We start from the raw sequence: 18466 nt of genomic DNA on the forward strand, positions 1-18466 counted from the left end.
ACCTCCTGGGTGTGGTGTTCTGTCTCATCTAGAGGCATGGAGACCACTTAGAGAGAGAGAAAATGAATCTGCTCTACAGCCTTACCTAACAGATAGTTGGCTTTTAGCACAGGTGGTAGAGGCTCATGCACTAAGCTCCAGAGGTCCCCGGTTCAATCCTGCCTGCTGATGACTGGGTTCTGTCGGTGCTCCACTTCCATGTATGAAGAGCAGAAGTCACATTTCAATATGTCTGAATTGTATTTTATAGTAATGTGAACTTTTTGGCTTAGTTCATAACTGTTAGGATTGGTTGAAAATGGTTCAATATTAGCAAATAAAGGTTTCAATCACAATAACTTGAACAATCCAAAGTTTAGTGTCATGAAAGTAAATACTTAAGGTTTTTTTGCCATCTTCTAATGGCTTTTTAATCTACTGAAATCTAAAAATGTTGGGGGACCGGATTCTGTTAATCTTGCATTTGTGTGATTAAGATACAATTTAAAGCTGTTACTGACCTGATTTCCCTCTCTATAGAACAAGATGGCATGGACTTAAAGGCAGATTTTGAAACACATTTTGGAATTGCTCACACTCGCTGGGCAACCCATGGAGTGCCCAATGCAGTGAATAGTCACCCTCAGAGATCAGATAAAAGGAATGGTAGGTATTCTCTGTATCAATGTGCCCCAGATTTCCTGGTGCCCTACACAGCTACATACTTTGCATATGGGCTCAGGGACAGAAAGGCAGGAGCTTGTGGGAAGCTGTTGCTTCCTATCTGAACTGGCTGATCTGCTTAAAAGGGCAATGTACTTGAAGTGGGATCAGTGTGCTTAAAGGGGTAATGCATGTCTGTCTCTCTCTCTCATCCACCCTTTCTCTTCCCCCCCCCCCCTCCCCCCCAGCACTTTGGAAGGTCAGCAGCTGTGTATGTGCTATCAGGAGGAGGGAGTGGTGCACTCCAGCTGGATAGTGTGGGCTCATCATCATGTTCAGTTTTTGCAGGGAAGTGTTTGCAGCTACTGCCCTGCATCTGTTGTGTTTCCTCCCTCCTGCCTCCGTCCATGCTGTCCTGTGGAGTGTGAGGCTATATTCTCAGCCAAGTGCTAGTTCACCATTTAGCAGCAAGGCATTCCCTGGGAAATATTCCACCTCTTACTCCACCACCTCAACCAAGCTTCACAATCATTCATTGCTGTGCACAGTGTTAAACTGTTTGTTTAAAATTGTTTAAAATGTATACTATATATGTAGATAATGTCTTTTTGTCTGGCAATAAAAATTTCCCTGAAACCTACCCTTCCCCCATTTCCATTAATTCTTATGGGGAAATTGGATTCACTTAACAACGTTTCACATAGTCACATTTTTCAGGAACATAACTACAATGTTAAGTGAGGAGTTACTGTACAGTGGATTACTGTAAAACTGACTTATGTGTATAAATTTCAAATAGGCTGAACTCCATTACCGTCTCAAACAGAAATTTCAATGAACAATTTTGTGGATTTTTCTGAACTTGGCAAAGCAGTAATTGCTCAAATAAAACATCCCTGCTCTAAGAGTCTTAAGTGAAATTTGTGTCATGCTTGAGAAACACAAGTGCAATAGAATCACTAGGGGTATAAATTGTTCTAATGGTAAATATTTGTGTGCATCAAAATTTCAATACAACTAGCCATCTGCTCAGACATAATATAGAAATACATCTTATTGGGTCAAAGTCATCCTCGGTGTAACTACATTTCAAAGGGATTAGATTGTGGATGAATTTTGCTTGTTGAGGGCTGTAAAATGCTTAGAAATAACTTTTGTAATATAGTTTGAGCAATCTATTAACTACACTTTCAGAGATCATTTCTATAGTTTGTAACTAGAGAAGTGTAACCAAAAGTGTCTGAATCCTGATTAGCTAGAAAAATTCTAAGGGCAGATCTACACTTAAAATGCTCCACCAGTACAGCTGCACCACTCTAGCGCTTCACTGGAGATGCTACTACACCAGTAGAGGAGCATCTTCCCTTAGCATAGTTAGTCCACTTTTGCAAGAAGTGGTAGCTGTGTTGATGGGAGAAGCCCTCCATCCACATAGTGTTGTCTACACCATCAGTATAACTGTCGCTCAGTGAAAAATCCACACCCCTGAGCAACGCAGTGATGCCACTCTAAGTTTATAGTGTAGACCTGGCCCAAGTAACTTACATTAGAAGCAGCTATATTCCAGGTAAAAAATTATCTCTTTGCTGATATGAGAATACTAGAATAGTTTTAGCTGGTACTAAACAGATTCTTGTGTGGCACCAAAAATTTTGATCAGCCCAAACTGAATATTCTCCTGACTATAGAATTTTTTATTGTTGTACATGAGTCTGCAGAGAGGGATGTGGAAATTGTCCCTCTCTTGGCCTACTGGATTTAAAAATAGCCTGCTGGATTTTTCTGGACGTGAGGTCAGATTTTCAAAAGAGCTCAACACCCATTTAGGCACCTAAAAATGAGAAGAGAATTGTTTTGAAGTGGTTGGGTGGGCATCCTAAGTACACATCATAGGTGTAGCCATTTAAATGGTACCAGGAGCACCTACATGGAGTGGCCTGACATCCTAACAGTTCTAAACATAAGGGCCAAATGCCCAAAAGTACACAGCCCCCAGCATACTAATCTCTGTTTAAAAATCTTGCTACTTATTATGGTGCCTAAATGGGAACTGAATTCTTCTGAATCTGGTGCATGATGGCTTTTATTTTTAAAGTTACTTTATTTTTAAATCTTTCCTTACTGTAAATGGAGTTACCCTATTTGAAAGCTTCTGTCCAAACAATAAAACACCCAAGTTTCAAGTTCCAGCTGCATTAACACATTCTTCGGTTGAGACAACAGTATACAAATGGCCTATTGTTTCTTACAAATGTAATGATTTTTGGATGGTGAATTTTTAATTGGTGTACAAGGGGTTTAATCATTGTTCAATCTGGCTAAATTGTATATATTCTATTTAACATAATTAACAAATATCTAACAAAAAACTGTCCATAATAAACTAGTTAATAAAGATTACTGTTAATATTGATATCTAGTTGCAATATTTAATCTCCAAAATTGAGTGTGAACTGTTTCAGAAAAAAGTCGGTTGCCCTTTCTAAAAAGACCACTCTCTTCCCCCCTCGCCCCATATAAGCTAATCAAGATATTTCTTCCACTGGCTGGCTGGGGAGAGGAGAAAAGATTTACAGTTTCTATTTTGGGAAGTGCTCCAGTACTACTGTGGTGATGACTGCTGTATCATTATCTCGATACTTAAGTCCTACAAGGTTGTATTTTAAAAAACAAAACTCCTAGGATTTTGTAGTTCACTCTGGGGGTGCTGCGATAAACCTTGATCTTAAAGCTCTGGAAGTAATTAATGTATTTTAAGCTTCTCACTTTAATTCTGTGTGTGGAGTTTTTAATTATTTTAATCTTCCCTTTAGAGTTTGTAGTTATCCATAATGGAATCATCACAAACTATAAGGACCTGAGGAAATTTCTGGTAAGTTGTGTTGTTTTTTTTATGGCAACTTGACTAATTCCCAAACTAGGAAATACAAGCAAACATGTACAGATTTCTCATGGCATTTGCATATTATGAATTAAAATGTGCAGCATTTGCTTTAAAAACTGTACTGTAAATGAAGCCGCCTAATAAGGATAATACCCAGGAACTGATTCAATGCAGTGCATTTGTAGCCCGTTACATGGCATGACGGGTGTTGTCTACAAACCTCTTTGCACATTGTTGCTCATGTTCTACCCTGCTCTGTTATAGTCTCTTATCTAAATGTTCCTTTGAAAATAATGCTATTATATTTTGTTACATCTTTACACTTTGTTCAGTGATTAAAAAAAATATATATACCAGCCCAATATGATCCTCTGTTTGAGATGTGTATCCTTCTGGTGAGACACACCAGTTAAAGGCACTTGTAGAGTTCCTGTGTGAGGAAGAAAACACTTATCTTGCCTTCAATATATAACATCGCAGGAGACCAAAGGCTATGAGTTTGAATCTGAAACTGACACGGAAACCATCCCAAAGCTGGTCAAATACATGTATGATAACAGAGAGACTGAAGATATCAGCTTTTCAGCCTTGGTAGAGAGAGTTATTCAACAACTGGTAAGTGTGGGAATTCCATCTTTCTTGAGAAGAGGGACTGCTCATGGTGCTATTTGAATATCTTCATGAACTTATTGAATCCACCACAGAATTAAGATGCTGCAAATAACTTAAAAAAACTTGTTTTAGTGGTTTTTATAGAGCAAGAAATTAGATTAAAACATTAGAAGCTTGAAAAACTTGGTAAATCTCAAGCTTCGTTAGTATTTTAAAGCAGCAAGGGGGATGTTGCTGCTTTTTGCTAGACGACTGCTTTTTTTAAAACGCTTTTGCTTAATCAAGAATCATAACATTCAAAAACCAGTGGGAGAACACTTCAACCTCTCTAACCACTGTGACAGACTTAGGTGGAAATTTTGCAACAAAAAAACTTCAAAAACAGACTCCAAAGAGACTGCTGAACTTGAAAATAATATGCTAATTAAATACAATTAACTCAGGCCTAAACAGAGACTGGGAATGGTTGGGTCATTACACTTATTAAATCTATTTCCCTATGTTAAGTTCTCCTCACACCTTCTATGAGTCATCTTAATTATCACTTCAAAAGTTTTTTTCTCCTGCTGATAGCTCATCTCAATTGATTAGAGTCTTCCTGTTGGTGTGCATACTTCCACCTTTTCATGTTCTCTGTATATATAAATATCTCCTGTCTGTGTATTCACTTCTATGCATCCGAAGAAGTGAACTGTAGCTCACGAAAGCTCATGCTGAAATAAATTTTGTTAGTCTCTAAGGTGCCACAGGTACTCCATTCTTTTTGCTTAATGTGACATTCTATAGGTGTCAAATAATAGCCATCCTTTTAAGGGGCCTCTTTTGCAGGGGGCAGTGATCTCAAATGCTACTGTGATTAATTCAAATACTGGTAGACTTGAATCACAGCAATGCTGAATAACTTAGTCTAGTAAAGGTTTCAGAGTAGCAGCCATGTTAGTCTAGTAAAAAACCTTGGTTCCTTATTTGGAGTTCAATCTAATGTATGTATGCATGCATGACTAAACTGTTGGTTTAGAAATGGGAGCCCATTACTGTATTTTGGTGAGTGAAATATTCTGCTATAGACATAGGAATGGGCAAACTTGCACCATAAATACTGAAATTCACTGTGCCCCCCCCCCACTGACCATTGATTCCCCCTTTCTCCTCCTTGCAGCAACTCCATAAGATTTTCTGCAACACTAGGGCAGCAATAAACAGGAGAGAAGGATAGGATCCACAGAGAGCTAGTTAGGGGACTGGTGAATCCATCTGCATAGCCTGCCTACTTCCTTCTGTAGCTCTGTGGATTTTGCTTTTGAGCAGTTCCACACCCCGCCTATTTCATATTGTCCCTAAATGTGAGGGTCAGGAGATGGTCTTAATCTTGGTAATATGGGGCAGGAGTTTGCTCTTGCACAGTAGGGTACTTTTCAACTTCAAAGCTAACAAACATTTTTATACAAGGCTGCTTCTGAGTGTGGTGTCTTAAAAAAAAAAAAATGGAGCCCCATACTTGCACTTGATAGTAAGCAAACTAAGAACTTGTAAGACCAGAACTTTGGCCTAGAAACCTGGGAGTCATCCCATGTACATCCTGTAATGCAGAACAAATTTGTATTACATGTCTAAATGTTACTGAATCTACAGCTGTCAGTTTTTATTGACTCTTAACGTTGTTCATGATGAGGATTGACAGCCTTTGTGTGTGGAGGGAGAGGGGGAATTCTTTTCCTCTAATCTATCTGGCTGTTTGTAGAGTGCACGTTTATCTGCCTTGCATTTATTCCACTACTTCCTGGCTGACCCCTTCAAGGGGACAAATTTAACTTCAGAAGAAGACTCCAGATAACCTTAAGAGCTAGACCCCAGAGGCTCCTCAGGAAGAGGGAGGGCCCAGATTAATGCAAGATGTCTCATTCATGTAACTTAGTTGAGATTTTCCCTTTTGTTTTTTATCGTTTCTAGGAAGGTGCTTTTGCATTGGTTTTCAAGAGCATCCATTACCCAGGTGAAGCTGTTGCCACCAGGTTAGTGAAAATCCATTTTTTTTAAAAACCCATTTTCTTCTTTCGTGGTGGTCTGTAATACAAAATCTGACCCATAAAATATGGGAACAATCACTTCAGTATTTAGCCATTTTATTTTCTAAATAATTATAAACATTATTCAATCAAATACAATTTGAAAACCATTAGAAAAAATGAAATAAGGAAACTTGACTAATATTATGATGAAAACTGCATCTGTGCATAAAATCCTGTATGGTTCTTGAGCTGAGATAGATAATCTTTGCAAACGGCAACTCCATTCCCTCTGAACACTTCATTAATTGACCATTAAATGTAATAGATTTAGAGATCATGAACTAGTCTTACTTTTTAAAACTACAGAATGCTAAAGGATTAAATTGTTTCACAAGTCTGTTATAAATGCAGCCTTCGTGGTTGAGGTAATTGTGTAAAACATGTGTTTACCAAATGCTAATTCAACTGCAAAGCTGTCAAACTTGACAAACCAGACTTATTCTTGATGCATGTAACTCAGTTATTTTAGAGGGAATTGATACATAGTATCAAGAGAAGAACTTACGAAGTGAGACATAGGTGTGGAATTTGCTAGGTATGCTGTAGAATGGTGGGCAATCGGCGAGACATTTTGCTGATGTTGACCGGAGCTGCGGGAAGCAGCGGGCCATAGGGATGTGCTGTCCATTGCTTTCCACAGATCCCATTGGCCAGGAACAGCGAACCACAGTCACTGAAAGCTGTGGGAGGCCCTGCTTGCAGACGGTCAACATCAGCAAAATGTCTTGTGGCCTGCAATCAGATTACCCTGATGGGCTGCAGGTTGCCCATCACTACTGTAGAGTGTCACTTGAAAAGCTCTGTTTACCTTCTGTATCCAAAGTGCTTTTAATGGGTATACTTGCTGTACTGTTTTATAACAGACCAAAAAAGGCAAGAGGGCTTGTGCACTCTTCCTTCATTCTGAAGAAATACTGTGACTAGGATATTCATTCAAGCTGACTAGAAGCCACTGAGCTAAAATGTTACACAAACACTCATCTCTAGCTCTAGTTGGAGACAAAACTCATGATAGTGTTTACAAACTGGGCTTTTATTTCTGAGTGGGAAAGCAACTTTCAGGAAAAAGCAAAGGCAAGCAATTTACAAAATGGTAATTCATGTTTTACACAACTGTTACCACACTTGTCAAAGACTGCTTTTTACAGTACAGCTATGTAGCCAACAGAAGCTGTCGCGTGCCATTTGCTATAGGCATTGAGATGAGAAAAATGTCAGTCTTCTCCATGTTTTGGAACACATAAGCAAAATCCTAAAACTGATGGCAAGCAGAATTTTCCATGCCAGTGTTTTATCTATATTTCTTATTTTAGAGTTCTCTGAAACGTGGTGCTTGCATATGTGCAAACTTTTAAATTTATGAAGAACTCAACAAAGTTGCTTTTAATTTGAGAACATCTCTTTAAACCTTGTGGCTCTGTATGCTAACTCCTTTTTTTTTTTTTTTTTTTTTTTTAATTGAGGTTAAAAAAATGGACTGGTTTAAAGCGTAGTCTAGTGATTTAATGGTGGTGTATGATCCATCTGGCTCAGAAAAGTGATACAATTCTGCCTTGCTTCCTAACATAACTGTCCATAGGCACAGTAATTAGGGTCCTGAGTTTGAGAGGAACAAAGGCAAAACAAATCCCTAATTATACAATGATTATTGGGCTTACTGCTGTTTCACTTCAGAGGCAGAGAAGTGTAACTTTATCTGTAGAAAAGAGCATCTTCTTGAGTGTGTAGTATAAAGGGATCCAACTATTGCTTTAAAGAGTCACTCATATACATTTCCATATGTGCCATGGAGGAGAGCAGCCTAGCTGATACAGTGAGGGTGATCTCCCAGCAGCACTTGGCCCTCAGCAGTGGCAGGAAGGAGACAGGGATGGGACGTCTAGGGCAGGACAAGCCCTAGGCACCAGATACTGCATCAGCAGCAGCCATAGCTGCTGCACTGGCAGCCTGGGGATGTGACCATCTAAGATTGTAACATGCCCCATAAGAGGAGTGGTTGGGGGGAAACTGAGTTACAGTTGCATCATTCCCAATATATCATGCCGCAAGGGTGTGGTTGGAGCATCTGCCTCCCTATGGAATAAGAAGGGATGTTGCCTTTCAGCTCTGCAGATGTCTGTTTAATCAGAGAACCTACCCTGTATAAAGGACTTCCTAGCTAACTTGCTGCTCATTGCATTCACAGGCGAGGGAGTCCTCTGCTCATTGGAGTTCGCAGCAAATACAAGCTTTCCACTGAACAGATTCCTATCTTGTATAGGACATGTAAGTTATAAGTAGCTTATCTGTTTGTTTTTTCAAGATACGTAACATAAATTAATTTCAAGTCACATTAAGTCCTTTAGAAGAGAAGAGGTTAACTTGTGTGCCTTAAAACCATCAACAGATGCTCAAAGTGAGATCTTACGTGAAAATACCCAATTTTGTATTACTGTTAAATGTCCATTTGAGAGTGGGGCTACTTAAATGCAGGTTTCAGAGTAGCAGCTGTGTTAGTCTGTATCCACAAAAAGAACAGGAGTACTTGTGGCACCTTAGAGACTAACAAATTTATGCTGAAATAAATTTTAGTCTGTAAGGTACCACAAGTACTCCTGTTCTTTTTACTTAAATGCAGTGTCTCTCCTTGCTCCCAGGTCGTCTGGACAAAATACATGGTCCTACATTACACAGAGTATTCAACTCAAAATTCTAAGAAATACAGGTTTCCTCTTAGAAATGGTGATCATCACTTTTTTTTGTGGTATCTTGAGCTGTGTAGTTCACAGCCTGTTTCAAATCACTTGGGTTCTTCATTTCAAATTGGTCTATATATTGAACTTGACTCATTTTATTTAATCACTAGGCAACATTGAGAATGTGAAGAACATATGCAAGGCGCGAATGAAAAGACTGGATAGTTCTACCTGCCTTCATGCTGTTGGAGATAAAGCAGTAGAATTTTTCTTCGCTTCTGATGCAAGGTAACGAGCATTTGTATTTTTTGGTTTGCCCTGTAGCAGTGATAAAGTCAGTTTTTGACACCTTATCTGTTGGTTCTCTGCTGTTTTTCTGTGATTTGGAGGTAGGCTGTTTTATCATGGAGATTTGGAAGCGCAACTGGTTATTAGTCTAGTCTACTTATTTGATAAGGATGGGAAAACTTATACCAGATGTGGGAAAGAGCTTTTAATAGAACATCACCAATTTTTGAGCTGTATGCTAGTGATGCTTGCCGATCTCAAGCCTTTCTGCCTCTGATGTGAAATATATCTAATGCAAGTAGTCAAAGCAAGTTTAAGCAGCAACTACCAGCAAAGTATGTGTAGCTGGAATGGAGGGTAGCTTTGTTTTTTTAATCATACTTCTGCTGCCCACTGAAACATTGTTCCAAATCTAATTCTGCCTCTTCTCTATTTGCCTGTCTTTCTGTAGTGCTATTATTGAACACACCAACAGAGTAATTTTCCTAGAAGATGATGACATTGCAGCAGTGGCTGATGGGAAACTTTCTATTCATCGGCTAAAACGTTCAGCTAGTGATGACCCCTCTCGAGCTATCCAGACCTTGCAGATGGAATTGCAGCAAATCATGAAAGGTAAGTTGGAATATCTACAAATATACTCTATTCAAAGGTGAACAGTCTTCCTGATATTGGAGTGTGGGGGATTTATACCCAAGAAAATTACCATCTGATCATATCATGACTTGCACCTGTTTCTAGCACTTGAAAGTCCTTCCTGGAAGCTGGCAATCCCAGGACATCTGACCAAATGGAGGATAGGGAGTGCATGGTACTACCTGCCCCTGTAGATGATATCAAATTTGTGCCCTAGGTAGTTTTTTATTTCTTAATATGTTCAGTACTCATAAGCCTGGACTGATCTGGCAAAGCTAAAACACAACAACACATCAGAACTTTGATTACAAAGAAACTATTATTTGTTCAATTTCCTCCAAAATACATTTATTAGATTGTCCTTTTTAGGGAAAACTAATCGCATTAAATGGCGCAAATGGCCTAGTCGTCTTCCCTCCCCTATCCCTAAATCTCCATCCAGGCACAACTGAGATGAGATGTTACACTAACGCTTTGTCCAAACCAGCATGGTTCTACAGGTCATTCTAAAAGTTGACTCTGTACTTGAAATAACAAAAACAACTGAAACCTTTGTGTTTGTCTAAACAGGTAACTTCAGTGCATTCATGCAGAAGGAAATCTTTGAACAACCGGAATCTGTTGTCAATACCATGAGAGGCAGGGTGAATTTTGAGACCAAAACAGGTAGCTTGGAATATTTAATTATTGAAGTTTTGTTGGCTTATAACAAACATTTAACACATTGGCTTTAATAATAAAATCCCTGGCTGAAGTATACTTTGTTGTTCTTGACTGCAGTTCTGTTGGGTGGTCTGAAGGACCACTTGAAAGAAATCAGAAGATGCCGACGACTGATCATTATTGGCTGTGGGACCAGCTATCATGCTGCAATAGCTGTATGTTCAACCTGCTCTAAAATATTTGGAATACTTAGCTTTGATTTAGGGAACAGCTTTCTTCTTAAGCCGGTGGTATGAGAGTCTGAAAATAGACGTATCTTTCTTTCCCCTTTTTCTCTGCACCTGACACAGTGTTAAACACTTTGGTTTTAATGCAGATTTACTATGATCTACCATGCCAGAAATTAAATTTCTGCTTCTTGATGTTACTTATTAAAATTGATCAGTAATTACAGCTGCCCTATCTTCTCTATCAGGAATAAATAAAATCTTTATCGTACTAAGTTTTGTAAATATACTCATCCTTGTCTTTCTCTCTCCCCCTAAAACTATAAACTATTGATATGGATGGCAGTATTAACAAGTGTCTCGTGCTTATTGAATATAGACCCGACAAGTGTTGGAAGAGTTGACAGAGCTTCCTGTGATGGTGGAACTTGCTAGTGACTTTCTGGATAGAAACACGCCTGTATTCAGGGATGATGTGTGCTTTTTTATAAGTCAGTCAGGTGAGTTGCCTTGACTGTTCATCCCTATCTGAATTCTGAAAGTATGAAGTAGCAAAGTATTAAAAAAAATCCAATAAAGAAAATTATTTGTCTGAATCTCTTAATTTGAAGTAAAACAAGGGAGGATAATGATTAAAGGTGCCAGAGGCTCTATATTGGATGCAAATCTTGCTTTTCAAATTAGTGGCATGAATCAAAAGTAGAAACAGCTTGTGAATAATGCTTAAATGAGGTTTCAGTGTAAATGTTTTCACTCATGATTACAAACATATTTTGTTGTGCACAACTGGATTCAATTGGTTAAAGCTTGAATATGACAGATTTAAAGTTTCCCGGTGCTCATGCTGTTCTGTGTTTAAATTTAAATGTCAAACTGCTTGTTCTGTAGGTGAAACTGCAGATACGCTTATGGCCTTGCGGTATTGTAAGGACCGTGGGGCTCTGACAGTTGGCATTACAAACACCGTGGGAAGCTCAATATCCAGGGAGACTGACTGTGGTGTGCATATCAATGCAGGCCCTGAAATAGGAGTGGCAAGCACAAAGGTAACTCTGTTCACTGTGGCTTTTTATACCTTTCCTCCATGAAATCCAATCAAAATGTTAACTTATTGGTGGTTAAGATTTAGGTTGAATTAAGCAGTCAAGTCTGTAAGTTAACTTTCTGCTTTCGTCTGCAGGCTTACACCAGCCAGTTCATCTCTCTTGTAATGTTTGGCCTCATGATGTCTGAAGACAGAATTTCTTTGCAGAATAGGAGACAGGAGATCATCAGTGGGCTGCAAATGTTACCTGGTATATGTGAAGTTCATACTTTTTTTTTTTTACTATTCCAAGTATTTGTGATTAGAGCTCATTAGTGGACTGAGATTTTCCCTCATTCTGAAATACGATCCTTTGAAGTAAAGTGATATTCACTTGGTTTCAAGTAGCACATCTGTCTCTGTATAATCCTTTCTCATGCTCCCTGACTTTTAAAATCACATTCCAACTTAGTTGCTCTTTCCTATGGCTTCATGAATAGGGTGACCAGACAGCAAATGTGGAAAAATTGGGACAGGGGTGTGGGGGGGATAGAAGCCTCTATTAAAAAAAAAAAAAAGACCCCAAAATCGGGACTGTTCCTATAAAATCAGGACATGTCGTCACCCTATTCATGAAAGGTATGCATAATAAGGAAAACTGATTGTTGTAAAACTCTGAAGCTAACATATACTCAGAGCTGTCATATAAATAGACACCAAGTAAATTGGAAAACCAAGAAATGTCTCTTTTAAAATGTAAATTGTAGTGCATAACTTTTTTTTTGATACAGGTTCCTTTTAAAGTAACTTTTAGAGTATTTACTATTTTGTTTAAATCATTGCTGAAATAAATCAAGCTTATACAAAACAGGTTCCAGAAAGAATTATAAAAGTATATTTGAAAATAGTAAATGGATCATGTGGAAACTAGATCAAATAAGACCTTTTAGAATCCAGTTGTCTGTCCAGCCTTCATAACTTTGCAGTTTTGTAAATAAGTTTAAACTCCTACAATTGAGTCCATCTGTTACTGCTTCACTGAAACAGATTGAAATACTGTTAAACTAGTAAACATGGAATAATGGCATTTATGCTACATTGTCTTTTGTTATATGATCTGATAGAGATGATTAAAGAAGTCTTGTCCTTGGATGAGAAGATACATGACTTGGCCCTTGAACTGTACAAACAGAGATCGCTCTTGGTTATGGGTCGTGGCTATAACTATGCCACTTGCCTGGAAGGAGCATTGGTGGGTATGCTTGTGAAAACTTAAGGCCCTATTTACCTGTTTTGGTGTGGGTGGTTTCTTTCTTTCTTTTTCCTATAATTACATCTTTCAATTAGAATTTATTGTACCAGTTATTTTGGCTATCAACTTTTAATTCTTTCACTCCTCTTCTCATTGCTTTATGTTCCATCTGCAAATGTAACTGTATACAAGCAAACATCATTTATAGCTTCTTAAAAAAACTCACAACACGTATATGGCTAAGGAAAAAATGTGTGAACCTTTCATGCTGCACCATCTTTGCAGTAAACGTCTCTCACTAAGACTATCAGATGATACAGTATGTCTGGTCAGAAATAATCACCATTAACCAAATATTTGACTGATTCTAAAATATAAACCTGAGAAATGTTTCTAACTCTGGCCATTTTTAACACATCTCAATCTGTTTCAAATTTCTTCAACTAACCTTAGTCACCACTACCTCATCTGTGTATTTTTTGCCCCAGTCAAAGACTCCCATTGACTTCTGTCAGACATAACTCATGAAATGACTACACCACTTTCATAGATGTGGAAATTAAGATAATTTTGCCAAAAATAAATTTGTGTGAAGAGAAAATAGATCAGTTTCTGAAAAGAGCACATTAAAATTAACTTGTTACCTTATTTCCATGTTTAAACAGCTGACATTCAGGTTTGTATTTGTTTTTGCCCTCTGAGGTTCTTATCTGTTTTGCCCTTAATGCTCTGGCATTTGCTTTCTAGAAAATCAAGGAGATCACGTACATGCACTCCGAAGGTATCCTGGCTGGTGAATTAAAGCATGGACCACTGGCTCTTATAGATAAACATATGCCTGTTATTATGGTAATTATGAAGGATCCCTGCTTCACCAAGTGCCAGAATGCACTGCAACAGGTCATTGCTCGACAGGTAAGCCGTCTAGTGAGCACTGTATCATGTGGAGAGATGTTCTGCATGTAGAAATATGATACTACTGATCACACTTCAGAAACAGAATGTGATGGTGATTTGTCTAATCAAATCAGATGCATTTACCATCTGATTATAATATAACTTTAAAAGTTGACAGCAGTGGTGAAGAGTGACTTGTAAAAAACGCAGTTGGAATAATAATAAAGCTGTATATGGTGCTGAAGTCAAAATCTCGATTAAATTAAAAATACCACCATGTAAGCAAGCACCTAGTTTCCTATAAAATAAACCTGCATTGACATGTTTCTTTCTGTGTTTGAGTAATGCTTTCAAAATATACTATAGGTATTTCAGAAACCAGCAACATACACTCCAAAAAGTTGTATGTCACCACTCTTCATTATTACATTTTATTTATAGGGTCGCCCAATTATTCTGTCTTCTAGAGAAGATACTGAAAGTTCAAAATTTGCATACAAAACTATTGAGTTGCCACACACAGTTGACTGTCTCCAAGGAGTCTTGAGTGTTATTCCCCTACAGCTGCTTTCATTCCACCTGGCTGTTCTTAGAGGATATGATGTAAGTGTCTTCTGTATTTTGGTACTGCAGTTAGAGAAACATGCTTGTGAACTTTCTCATATCAGCCTAAAGAGAGGAATAGTTAATGTATGTTAACAAGGGAGTAGCTGTGATCTAGTTAGTCAAGTTAGAATTTCAGTATAAGTCCCCTAACTTAAACTGCTTTTAACTGAAGTATAAAAATTCCATTTTCAAGAGTGAAATTGAGCAAATGATCAGTCATTAGAGTGCAGACTTCTCTGTCTATTTTCAGGAAATATTACCAGGGTAAGTGAAATTTATTCAAGGAGCGTGTGCAGTACATTTTCATAAAAATTACTAAGAACATTGATCTCGGAATGGTGCCGTTCTTGGAGAGTCTGTTCCAATGCCTGTCTTAAAATTTATCATATGATAGGCTGTTTTATCATAGTAATGGATATATTCAAGGAGGGATGGATTGTAAGGCAGCTTTTGACTTCTTTGTGGATTTAAAATCAAATTTTTTTTTTTTTTTTTGAATTAATGTTCTTGTGCATTCACTGGTGTTAGGACAGATGGGCAGCAGAATTCATTGATACATGCATTTGTGCACACAAATTGAATTAATTCAACAAATGTAGAGGATTGCCTTAGCTACTAGATTCTGAAAATCTGTTATTCATTCCAGGTGGACTTTCCACGAAATCTGGCCAAATCTGTGACTGTGGAATAAACAACCCACAACAGTGTGATTTTTTTTCAACGAAGTTTTAAAATTTTACTTCTGTTTTTAATTAATAGTTATGACATTAAGTGGAATGATACCATAACTGGAACGTTTTGGGGACCATTTTAAACTTGTTTTAAATGCTGTTTTAAAAGCTTTTCTTGTGCCTTGTGCCCAAGTGCTTTTGCTTATGGCAAATGTTGTTCCTTTAAATCCTAAAAATTGCCAAAGAGGGGAGAGAGCATTGTTTACACAGGTATAATGAATGAACTTTTTTACTACTGTGCAATATATATAATATATACAGCTCTGGTCAGAGTAACTGTGAACATTTTTGGCCAACACTACTTAACTAGTTTTAAAGACAAAGTATTTATAAGTACAATTGTATAGCTTTTTAAATTATTTTTTTTAGTATGTTGCTTATCTATAGCATTGGTAATGCCCAGAATGTAAATTCTGAGCATGTAACTTTTTATTAATTTGTGTACAGAGTCACTTTTTAAAAATTTTATCTTTGAACTGGAAATCGGTGGCCTTTGAGGGTTTCCCTTCCTCACCCTTTTTTCTCCTAGCTTTTCTAGACTTTCCACTGCACCTAATATTTCTTTGTTAATCATCTTTTTCCCCACCCCTCTTCTGTGGCTGAAAATTCCCAAGCACACCTTCAGATTTATTTAACTAAAAGTTTATCTAAATCAGATCAACAGTTTGATTCATGTGCAGTTCCGCCTTCATATCCATGGAATGTACTGTGCAACAAAATAGGGGAACTGGATGTTTTCAAGTGGGTTACAATGCTTCTGTTAAAAGATTGTACAATCAAATTCCTATGCAATTAAAGAAAAAAATAAAGAATGTAAACTCTTCTCGTATGTGTGTGAAATCTTTTTACCTTACCTGATTCCTGCCCCTTCCAAACTGGTGATGAAAGAAACAAATGAGTATACATTAACTACTCTTCAGTACAATATCATCTGCTTTTCCAGCTTTGCAGATAATTTTTCTTAATCTTTGTAGTACCAGAATATTAAAACATTCACTTATTTTTCATTCTTGCAAAAAAAAAAGTGCTGTCCAAGGCTTCATTTTTAGAGAATAGTCTTGTGCTTAAGACAATGGACAGGATTTCAAAATCTGGGTTAAACTATGCTACAGACTTTGTGGCATTGGACAAGTCACCTAATCTCTCTCTGCTTCAGTGCCTTGTTCGTAAAATGGGCATAATTTTACCTTTCTCCCACCTTTTGTATGTCTTGCCTTGTTAGACCTCAGACTCTTACTGTATGTACAATATTCAGCACAATAGAGGCTTCAATCCCAGTTGAATGATTTCCTTTTGAGGTACATATACAGCTAAAGCTTAACTATTTGCAGTAATTAATTTATACAAAAATGTCTTACGAGTGTCTTACAATAAGAGTAGGAGTAGAGAGGTTATTTTTACCTCTATTTGGCACTGATGTGGCTGCTGCTGGAATGCTATGTTGAGTTTAGTGCCCCCAATTCAAGAAGGATGTTGACAAATTGGAGAGTTCAGAGAATAGTCATGAATGATTAAAGGATTAGAAAACATGTCTTTATGATAATAAAGCTTTTTGAGTCTCTCCTTATCTTAACGAAGAGAAGGCAAGGAGTAACTTGATTGATCTACACGTACCTACATGGGGAGGGGGGAAATATTTAATAATGGGCTCTGCAGTCTAGTAGAGAAAGGTGTACATGAGCCAATGGCTCAAAGTTGAAGCTAGACAAATTCAAACTGGAAATACAGCATACATTTTTGACAGTGGAGGTAATTAACCATTGGAACAATTTACCATGGGTCATGGTGGAGTCTCCATTGCTAACAATGTTAGAAAAATGTCCAATCTTAATCTTAAAGAGAAGCTCTAGGAATTATTTGAGGGACATTCTGTGGCCTATGTTATACAGTCCAGATTAGATCATCACAATGATCTCTTCTGGTCTTGGAATCTGAGCTTTTCTAACGTGCTTATCAATTGTCGGGTGCAGATACAAATATTCTCATTTGAACTACCAGCTCTTTTTGTAGTGTCTTCCTTTTTGATATGGTTGTTAGACATTTCCCACAATTTTAAAGAGGAAGTCATTTTTACTACTTTCACACCTTTCACGTGAAGAGGAAAAATGTCACTTGCATTGTAGCTTAAAACCCTTTCAAAAATTTCCGGTCTCCGTTTGACTCATGCCAACAAATGTTTATGTACATTTTCAAGCTGGGATCAACCAAACCTTGGTGTGAAAGTTGGTTTCCAGCTTTCCCTATTGGCAAGAATCTTGGAATTTTTTCTTGTTGAGCAAGTATCACAGATCCTGAAAACTACACAGGGTGTGGGAAAATCCTCCTTGATGTTTGGATATTTTATCACAGAGGAACACTGTTCTGTTTTTGGTACAGAAATTCTCAATGTCTTCTCAAATGTCCTGTTATCAAATACTCCCTTCATCCTGTACAGTTGGATAACTGCAATACTGTATCATGGGAACTCAAGCCCAGCTGCAGCATGTTAATATCAATGGCAAATCCTATCCTATGTAGTCTCACTGATATAATCCATAAGTCCAGCTTTGAAGGATGGATGACCTGATCTTCAGATATTGTCTCTTTAAAATAGACAGTGTACCGTACAATCCATTTATAGTGCGCTACTTCTGTAGTTAAACTTTCTTATAGCAAATATGAAAAACAGATTTTTTTGGTAACAGACAATTGTACCTAATCTTTTAATAATTTCTGATCTTAAATGAGGGTGGATAAAAATCAATGCTTTAAAAAAAATTGGATTTTTTTTATAAAATGTTTTTTGAGGAAAAAACTTATCTAAAGACAGTTTGAACTATAATGCATCTTACTTAAAAGATCTCATCATGGAATAGGAATTATAAATTAGAATTCTGTAGTATGAGACAACATATTCATGTAACATTTAAGAGAAGTTTTTAAATGAGTTCCAATAGTTCATGGATTAGGGACCCATCTTATGGGGTTCCACAGGCTTGTGTATAAATTATTTAGGTTGATCTTTCTATCTACCCAATGGGACTCGGTGCTCAGTCTAGAAGATACCATCAGAGATGCTTAGTTTTGCAGTTCTCAAACTGTGGATTTGTGTCTCCAGAGGGAACATGCTTGTTAATAGCAACATTTAAAAAAAAAAAAAAAAAAAAAAAATAAGAAATAACAGACCTCAACTCTGTTGTCCCTCTGCAAATGTGTACACAAAGTCAATCCCTTACCTCTCAAAGTGCAAAGCTTCAAAAAGTTCAATGAATACAAGATTG

The 18466-nt window shown here is 37.4% G+C and overlaps 1 protein-coding gene across 5 annotated transcripts in view; it reads left to right on the forward strand.

The window, feature by feature from the left end:
* The window catches only part of GFPT2 (glutamine-fructose-6-phosphate transaminase 2), a 105396-nt gene extending 89369 nt beyond the window's left edge, over window positions 1-16027 (forward strand). For all 5 annotated transcript variants that reach the window (XM_050961534.1, XM_050961535.1, XM_050961532.1 and 2 more), the window contains 16 exons: window positions 520-645; window positions 3456-3514; window positions 4007-4141; window positions 6089-6150; window positions 8393-8472; window positions 9053-9170; window positions 9622-9785; window positions 10377-10472; window positions 10587-10684; window positions 11076-11196; window positions 11585-11742; window positions 11877-11991; window positions 12845-12972; window positions 13720-13887; window positions 14311-14472; window positions 15122-16027. In XM_050961534.1, the coding sequence (XP_050817491.1) occupies window positions 520-645; window positions 3456-3514; window positions 4007-4141; window positions 6089-6150; window positions 8393-8472; window positions 9053-9170; window positions 9622-9785; window positions 10377-10472; window positions 10587-10684; window positions 11076-11196; window positions 11585-11742; window positions 11877-11991; window positions 12845-12972; window positions 13720-13887; window positions 14311-14472; window positions 15122-15166 (1835 nt within the window). In that variant the 3' untranslated portion in view covers window positions 15167-16027. The remainder of the gene's footprint in view (window positions 1-519; window positions 646-3455; window positions 3515-4006; window positions 4142-6088; window positions 6151-8392; window positions 8473-9052; window positions 9171-9621; window positions 9786-10376; window positions 10473-10586; window positions 10685-11075; window positions 11197-11584; window positions 11743-11876; window positions 11992-12844; window positions 12973-13719; window positions 13888-14310; window positions 14473-15121) is intronic.
* The last annotated feature ends 2439 nt before the right edge of the window (window positions 16028-18466 follow it).

The sequence above is a fragment of the Gopherus flavomarginatus genome, chromosome 7 (genome assembly GCF_025201925.1).
Source record: "Gopherus flavomarginatus isolate rGopFla2 chromosome 7, rGopFla2.mat.asm, whole genome shotgun sequence".
NCBI lineage: Eukaryota > Metazoa > Chordata > Testudines > Testudinidae > Gopherus > Gopherus flavomarginatus.